The sequence below is a fragment of the Callospermophilus lateralis genome, chromosome 9 (genome assembly GCF_048772815.1).
Source record: "Callospermophilus lateralis isolate mCalLat2 chromosome 9, mCalLat2.hap1, whole genome shotgun sequence".
Lineage (NCBI taxonomy): Eukaryota > Metazoa > Chordata > Mammalia > Rodentia > Sciuridae > Callospermophilus > Callospermophilus lateralis.
The window spans coordinates 67784952-67794491 of record NC_135313.1 but is presented as its reverse complement, the minus strand read 5'-3'; the positions used below and the strand labels follow the sequence as shown (position 1 = coordinate 67794491).

Sequence of the window (9540 nt, the reverse complement as noted above, 5' to 3'; positions counted from 1 at the left end):
ATAACAATTTATGAAAAATTATAGAAATAATTAAAATCCACCAAGTTAGTGGTTATTTGCATTTAATTGTTATTACTATGCTTATTAAATGAAGCAAATAACACCACATATACTGACATTTTACTTTTGTGCTAAAATTTCAGCATATGTGACAATTTGGACATATAGCAATTGTTACATTAATATGTGACTTCACATCTCCATGTTTCATTCATATCTGTGTTTCTAACTCCCATAGGCAGTAAAGGTTTTTGGAATAAATGAGTTAATGGATAAAAAATTATAATGATGAAAAACAGATAGAATGATGTTTTCTTAAATAATTTAAAAATACAAAATTTTATCACATATCAGGAGAGTCAAACTCTCCTTCACACAAGAAACAACTTGTAGCAGTACGATGATCAATGATTGTGAAAGGTTTAATGCTTGTCAGAATTAGCTAACGAGCTGTCACCTGTCAGTGATTTTGGTCTGAATCAGCCAGTTGATGAAGTCCCTGGTGGCAAGGTTATCAAGAACTGTGTTCATCTCATCTGAGAAAGAGCCATCCGCGTGTCTGCGGCGGAGTTCTTCAACGATGGTAACTTCTTCTGGGAAACTAAGAAAACAAGGCTTAAAGTTAGTGTTTGGATAGACATTTTAAACAAATATATTATATTTTATAAAAGCAACATTTGTCAACATACTATTTCCTTTTTATCTTAAGATCTATATTCCAAATTCAATTTAAAAATCAGTGTTGAACTTAAATTTCATGTCTCTTATATTTCAAATGCTAATAAAAATAGTCACAAAGAGTTTAGGGGTCCTTGTGGTATAAGATCCAAGCAAGTAATTAAAGATCCTAGTTCCATTTTCAATTTTGATTTAATGGATATCTATATGATAATCCTATCAAAAACTGAGTGTGTGTGTGTGTTTAAATATATGAACGTTTCTGTACCCTGAGTTTCATTTCATTAACATTTTATGTTTGGTTGTTTTAGGTTTTTATCACACATTAATCCAAATATCTGCTCATACGTGTAGTTGTTGATCACATATGTACATATGTAACTACTTCAAATCAAGTTTTAAATATAAAAATTTTATTCAAATAATGAAATATTTTAAGTTTTCAGTGCTATGTGTTTCTTTTCTTATCTTCAGCTTTCCTGGGACAGTACTCATTTAAATTTGTTGTTCTGTGGAAGTTTTCAAAAGCATAATGTTTACTCTCAAATGTTTCTGTCCTCACCTGGAAAGTCAATATCCAATTATACATGATAATAATGGAGAATAAAAATGTAACCTGCTGTACTCATTATTAATGCCTGTTGCAAAATTTTTATATTAATCCTTATCAATATAGGTTATAATCTTTGTTGATAAGACTATACTAATTGCTTCTTTAATCCAGATCCATATATAGATAACTATACTATTAAATTTTCTGCATCAAGGAAAAAAATGTCAGATAAGAATGTACAGACTTACTCTCGCCTTTCTCGGCCTTTCACCAGCCAAGCAATGAATTCCTTGGCAGCTTGACCTTCCAAGTAAGAACTTACATCACTGGTAAAGGTCCCTTCAGCATGTCTCTCAAATTCATCATGACGTTTGGCAATGTTATTCCTGAAAGAAATGTGAGTTAAGTGGAAGCTTTGTCTCTTGGGCAATATGGTTCTCACTTACAAGCAGTGGCAACCTCAGGTTCAGGATCTGATGAACAAGGGGCTTAGTGAGTTTGGGAGATTCAGGTGGCTGGGGTTTCATTTTGAAGTTATATTCATGATCTGGGTTGAAGACTGGTGGGAGAGGGCCAATGGCACTTAGGAAATGACCAAAGCATGACCTTCCTTCCCAGTATACCTCTTCTCACCTCCCCTGCTCACCTGTGCCATTGCGGATGAAAGCTGCATTATTTGTTACTTTATTCCCAATAGATGTAGGCTATCCACTGTGCTTTGCTACTCACCATCAAGTTAGGTATTTGTTATTAGTATGTACAGGGTCATCATCAGTTGATTGATTCAAAGGAAAACAAAGGAACCATCTCCAAATGTCATGGAAAGAATCACACAGTATGGATTAAAGAAAATGTGTGATCTGCTAGGAGGAAAACAAGGAAGATAATCCCACATCAGGCACAAGTTTGTGCAGAGTGCTCTGGGGAGGAGACGTCTGCTGCTCTCGTCTGTCCAGCATGCATTTTGCCTCCGGAAGGTTTCATCTTAAACATATAGCAAACACCGGAGAGTGAGGATTGTTATATTTTATTTAATTTGCCAAGTTGTGGCATTTCCATACAGAAAAAGAGGACAGTGTTTTTCGTTTGTATAAATCTGTGGTTTCTCAGATTTCTTGGTAACTCCACATGTAGTCCTCGACAGAGATGTCTTCCAGGGACTCCCCTGACCTTGACGGCCATCTTTCCTGCAGTTGGACCCTCCCATTTTAAGGTTAACTTTGGTTGACAACTCTATGTCTCCTATTTCTCCTACTTGCTTGTGCTCTCTCTTCTGCTCTCACTCCTTTCTTCCTTCTCCTTCCATCCAGACAAATCTATGTCCTTTTCCTGATTCTTAGATTCCTTCAGCTACTTTGTATGCATAACTCCCTTCCCCTTGTGGGCCATCCTCCAAAGAAATTGTGAAATTCTACCATCTCTGTGAAACCCATGTGGATAATTTTCTCCAGTAGCCTAGGAGCAGCAAAACCCCAACACTCGTCAAAGAAAATCCAACATTAAAATGTATGCCTTACGATAGGTTTGTGTTCTTATTTGCCGCCTTCTCTCTTTATGCCGTGCAGCTAGCTAGGCTGTAATTTTAAATGCATATCTTGGATTTTCTTTTACAAGAAAAGGAATGCATCTGTTTCCATTCCTTACCACGATTAACTTGGCGGGGGGATCATTTTAATGTGATCACAGTCATGGGTTTGAACCCCAAAAGGGAGTATGGAATTTGCTCTCTCTTTTGTCAGAAATTAAATTCCTAACCTTGCAGGTCCACAGAAATTCATGTTCAACTTTAGGTAAAAGTGAATGAGAGTAAATATCACTAAGACCACAGTTGGGAAAATAAAGTCTATGTGCCCTTGGAATCTGGGTAAGGCATTTGGAGGGGTGAAGAGTGAGACATTCAGACGTCTAATGCAAAGGACAGTCTCTCCAAACTTGAGAATAATCAAAGTTGAAAGGGCTTCTGGGAATTACTAGAAAAGTGTGATGACTTTAAAAGGTCATGAAAAAAAATTTGGACATGTTTCATACATTTGTATATAAATTTTGGACCAGATTTAGACTCTGACCTGTTTCTCTTGGTATTCATTAGCCACTGCACAAAGTCCTGAGCACGCCTGGAGTCTAAGTACTTGCTGTAGTCACTGGTGAATGTGCCCTGCGAATGACGTTTGTCTTCACTCATCTGGTCAGGATCATTCAGCGGTTCTGTCTGTGAAGCCAGGAAGGATCTGTGAAGAACAGAGATAGGTGTATCACAAGACTTTCCAAAAGTAGGCTTATTTGAGAAGCACATGAGCCATTCGCAGCTGTTTCAATAGGTATTTCAGTGAGACCTTTGCTTCTCATGGGAATCTCATAGTTGAATACATTCTTATTCTGAATTCTAGTAACAGGTTTCTTAACTGACTTCATTAATTTTCTGAAATGGGATCAAATAAATCCCTTTTCAGTTAATGAATCTACTCAGGGTAATGCTAATAATGACAGAAAAGAACAGTGACTTGAATATTTTAAAAGAGTAAAGAATCACAAATCATTTGTTTTGGTTAGCACATTTATGTTCCCAAGCTTGTTTTGAATATATTAATACAAAGTATAGCTCAATCACCTATTTATGTGGTAGCTAATGGTAGAAGAAAGAAAATTAAAAGTTCAGAGACAGACATGAAAAAAGATCACTTGCTAATTTGAAACCATATAGTGGATAATTCTTATGCCATTAATCAACAGTTGGTTGGCATGGTAAATATATGTGGAACTATTCAATGGGATTGGTACCCCAGGAATAGAATACTATTTTTACCTGTCAAATTAGCATTGATTAAATATTAGGGAGAATAAAATATTTCTTTATTGCTAATGGCAATGCACATGTATATGGCTTTGCTGGAAGGAAACTTAGCGAGGTACTAAAAAATGGTTTAAACTCATTAAAACGCTTGAAAATAATAATTCTTCTACTACAAATCTACCATCAGAAAATAATAAGAAATGCAGGAAAAAAGTGTATATGCAAAAATGTTATTTGTAGTACTCTTTATGAGAAAATTTAAAGATCTCTTTAAGTGTCCAATAGAAGAGAAATAACTAAATAAAGGTTGAAAATTTCTTGGGTGAAATAGTATGCAACTGTTAAATATCATGTTTAATAGATATTCTAATGATATTAGAAAAAGCTAAGAACACAATGTTAAATGAAAAAAAAAAACATGTTACAAAACCATATAAGTAGAGAGATATTTAAATACAATATACATAGAACCCAAAGAAATATACCACTTTTCTCTATTTTGAATAGTTTTCTTTGGATAGTGGAATTTTGAGCACTTAAGTTTTCTTTTTTTTGCATAGTTTTCAAATTTTCCATCATGAACATGTATGATTTTTACAATTAGAAAAGAACAATGTTATTTTTAAAAGGAGTAAAAAGAGAAAAGAGTTAGTGAGAATAATTAAAATAATCTACTGTGCAGTACATGGATAATGAATGGATAGATCAGATTGGATCATCTAAAGAATTCAAAGAGCTGTAATTTTCCCTGAAGATGTTTTTCCAGGTCCCTCACCCCTTTGATTGTGAAACAAGACATATTCTGATCCATACTCCAGAAAAGACTGTCTTTATCACCATCATACTATAAAGCATTTGAAAAGTATAGAGGATATATGCTCTTAATTCCAGAGATCCCACTCGCCTGTCCTGTTCTCCCAGTCTCTCTTCTAACCACAGTACTAAGTTACTTAAAGAGTAAGGATTTAATACCTGGTTTTCTCCTCTGTGTCTTGAAGGGATCGTTGCCAGCTTCCTTGCACCAGCATTATAAACAATCCGGCCACAAAGTAAATGTTCTTCATCTTTGCTGCCTGTCAGGACACAGCAGGGAGTAGGAAGGAAAGGGCAGGGGCAGGCAACCCTATATAAACATGTCAGGCCAGGGGAGTTAGATTTCCACTCACCAAATATTATAAGAAGAAAGAAAAGCTAATCTGATCAATTTTATTCTGATTATAATTCTATCTTAATTCCAAATAATTTTAAAATTTCCCTAGATTTTTAGAGGCAAAAAAAGAATATATATATATATATATATATATATATATATATATATATATATATATGTGCTCCTTCATTAAGCTTTTTCATTAATGTAGGACACTTCTGTTAATGATTAAAAGGCTCATTTCCAGACTTGAAATAAAAGATGTCCACAATAAACATTTAAAATTCCCACTGTAGATGATATGCCACATATGGTTAGCCTGAATGGCACCTTATCCATAATGCCACCCCCTTCACTATCAGTCTGGCTTTCAATTAATAGTCCTTCACTTCCAAGCATTTACATTATACTGCATTTCAACCATCTTAAAGCAGCCTCAGGCTACAACTTGGCATACCAGCTGTCGGTTCAGATGTATTATTCATTTATATTTTAAATAGTGTAACTTGGTCTAGACTTTGTAATTATAAAGCGGCCAACAGATTTGAGGTATTTTAGGGTGCTTTGACCTGTTCTAAATTAAAGGGAAAAAATCATTTTAAAGACAAGCAATTTGCAACAAGAACTAATGCTTCTGGCAACTTGAACAATCACAACTAAGAAACTAAGAAATTAGTATCATAAAGGAAATTAGTGCTTGCTTCTGAAGTCTTGGAAGTCCCCAGGTTGTTTCATAATTGGATTCATTTCAGGACGTAACTTTTCCTGTCCGTGACACCAAAGCCCTAATTGTAGGACACACTGGACTTCTTATCCTTATATCACAAGCAGATGCCTTGTGATCCTTATATCACCAGCCCTAAGATGCCAAGGATGTGGTGATGTGGTGTGAATGGGGACAGGCACCCACGAATGTCGGGCAGAATACCCCTGTGGAGCAAGCGCCTCTACTTTCTGAATGGAAACCCGGAGTCCACTATTTGTCATAAACTTCTCTCTGCTTCTTTCAAACTTATCCATGTTTCTTTCTTTCCTTTTTTTTTCTAGAAAAGGGGATTTCAATCCAAGATTCATTATGTTTATCCATAAATAAATTGAATGAGTATTTTTAGCAAATGACATTTGGTTTGGAATAAGGATTTTACAAATATTATCATTTTAAACTATCAATCTTTTCTTTAACATTCTTGCCATATTTACTATTTATCTCTGGCACTAAAACACAGAGAGTATGATACCTGCAGAGGTGAATTTATTCTCTGAAATATTTAGTACTTATATATTAGGCAGCCAATTAGACAAAGCAATAATGGGAATTATGCATTCACCCTTCTTATTCATTAGCATTAAATTACTAATTTGGCATTTTGCCATATTTCAGTTTAACCAGTTGGCAAACCTCAGAAACCTTGCCATCTATTTAGTTAGTGTTGATTATAACTCTCAATTATAATATCTTTCAGGAATATTTAAAACTTAAAGTCACCACCTTTTAATATAGAGGATTATACCTCTTTTGGAAAGTTTCATGTAAAAGACTGAAAACTGTCAATTTAGTTTTGAGTAAATGATTTCCACCCAAAGTCCCTACAGGTTTTGCCATGTCTCCTATTACTTTCTATTGGGGCAGATTTAGAGCATGTGGTATTCTACCAATGTGGGAGCTGATGGAACAAGAAGCAATCCAGAAAGGAGTGTTCAAATCCCTATAATGCAATCCTATAATGAGTTCTACTGATAGAACTGCCTTTTAAAATCTCATTCATTCATTTTAGAAGGTTGACAGAATTGTAAAAAAAATAGAGATATTTCACTGTTTGAACACCATTGTTGAGAAATTAAATATTGTTATTTTAATATCAAAATTTTATTTAAAATAAGAAACAAATTTAGGATTACTTTCCTCCTCAGTATATAGCCTAAGTACAGAGTATGATGCTTTTTGAGAGCAAAATTTAAACAGGAAATATGGTAATAATAATATTCCTTTTTAGGAAGACTTTAAGACTTAGGAAAGAAGACATTGTATTACATTCCTAAATATATTGATTTTTTAGGCCACATAAATACTTTTAAAACTGGTTGGTTCATAACAGAACCCCAGTATGTACTGAAAAACACACTACTTAATCATTTACTTCCTTGAGGATCTTTGTAAATTTATTTTCTTTCTTTGAGAGTCTAAATAAATACCTTGATTTTTTTTCCTAAAGAGATGTTCTAAAATTCCATTTTAGAGTATAGCTACTTGAATGTTTATTATTACTATTGGTCCTCAATACCTAGTACCTAGTTATTAATTTATGGCTTTAATCATAGCCATTCGAATAAATCCACAATAATAAATGATACATGTTCTCCGCACCAACTATGTTACGTCTTATTTACAAAGAACTGATTTCATGAACTTTGATTATTTGACAGACATCAGAAATTCAAATATTTGAAAGATGATACTGAAACTGCTCTTTTGGAAAACAAGAGATTTTAATTGATAAGGAACAATTACTGTTATAGCCTCTGTAATGGACACATTTCTGAGTTTAAAAGGCACCTTCTGTTCACACATCTATCAAATACAAGGACAAGTATTCATTTTCCAGAATATTTCTACTTATTTGAACATGCAATTCTTAAAACAGTTAAGACTTGTAACAAGTGCATCCATCTGAGTCTTTGTTTTTATTTTCTATTCTCACATAGGATAATTTCTCTGAATCACTTTGTGGCTTCATTTTGTTAAAGTAGGTACAAATATATTTGATATTATATTTTATCTCAATTCTAGCCTGCGTATTATTAGTAATAAAATCAAAGAAGAATATCAAGGCAATTCACAACATTTTGTTCTCTTAAAAATACTTAACACTTCCCCAAAACAGGTTTAGAATTTGATAATCATCCAACATGAATCTTACCTTCTGATGGAGTGGTGTGGGCAGAGCAGGTGGAGAGAGAGTGGGCCCTCTTTGGAACTTTGGATGTGCTCTGTGCCCTGAGCTCTGCTGTTTGGCATCCAAGTGCTCTGCTTTTATATACTCTCCAGCTGTTTAGCCTCACAGATATTACGCTGACAATATAAATTTCTCATCTGTAAATAATGAGGTTTTGTTACAAATGATTTCCCTCGCCCACTCGTTTTACTCATCTGCATCCTACTGGGACCTCAGAGAGACCCGGAAACTTTTTATTTACTCTTGTGCCTTTTTGTTGTTGTTGTTGGAAATGGAAAGGGCAGTTTTGAAAACTCATTTTCTTGGTCAAGCATGAAAATCACTTAAGATCTCTAAAGTGAGCTTGCTATTGAGGAACATGGCCTCAATTGAGGGTCTTACAAGTCCTTCTTTTGCTCCGTAGCCATGATGAATTTGCCTGAATCATCAATCATTCATTCTTCTCTTCAAATAACACATAATTCACTTAAGGCATTTCTGCTATATGAAATTAATCTGTGTTACTTTTTTTTAATATTTTATTTCTTAGTTTTTGGCAGACACAACATCTTTGTTTGTATGTGGTGCTGAGGATCGAACCTGGGCCGCACGCATGCCAGCGGGCGTGCTACCACTTGAGCCACATCCCCAGCCCCAATCTGTGTTACTTTTGTGGGGAATTTGAAAGAGCTTCATTTACAACCTAATGTGTCTTGTTTGAATAAACTGGGTTTGGGCAGAGAGTATAAAGGAAAAAATAAGGACCAAACATCAAATATAGGTGATGTTAATTATATAGGATCTAGTATTTCTTTTTCTTTTGACTAAATATTTAAGGTCTAACTTTACTGATAGGAAGGTGGATCACTAGGTTACAAAAGAATGAGATATGAGAAAAACTGTTGGAGATGCTTATTGTCATATTTCCAAACTTTCATGCTTTGCCATATAGGCCCATAGTGATCTATAAATGTCCCAAATATGATTCTGGTCATATCAGAGAAAAGAATAATGCAGAACAATGTGGTCAGACAGCACAAAAACCCATCAGCATAATTTTACTCCTGCTGCTATCAACAAGCTGTGTGACCTTGGTTGAGTAACATTTTCTCTTTGTGCTTCTGCTACTGATTTGTAAAATGAGAGGTGGGGTTAAATGTCCCGTTGAAAATAAAACATGATATTCCTTAGATAAAATCATTGCGACATTTTGTAACTAGATTCCACTATTCTAATACAACCAACTGCATTATATGACAATGACATGTATGGAAGTCAATCATTGAGAAGTCAATTACTAAAGAAATATTCCAAATGAGCTTTTCAAATTGCGCCTCAGACCAACTGCTGGATGTAGAGCTACATAAAGGCAATATATAAAAGCATCATGTCAAATTGGGAAACCCCACTGAGGGACTTCTGTGCTGATTAGTGA

General features: G+C 34.6%; 1 protein-coding gene across 1 annotated transcript; it reads right to left on the bottom strand.

Moving 5' to 3' along the window:
- Positions 1-453: 453 nt before the first annotated feature.
- Positions 454-5086, bottom strand: Gcg (glucagon). Its single transcript, XM_076866530.1, has 4 exons — positions 4995-5086; positions 3298-3459; positions 1480-1617; positions 454-601 (listed from the first exon to the last, which is right to left on the bottom strand). Exons 1-4 carry the CDS (start codon positions 5084-5086, stop codon positions 454-456), a joined length of 540 nt encoding a protein of 179 aa, XP_076722645.1.
- Between the last annotated feature and the right edge of the window lie 4454 nt (positions 5087-9540).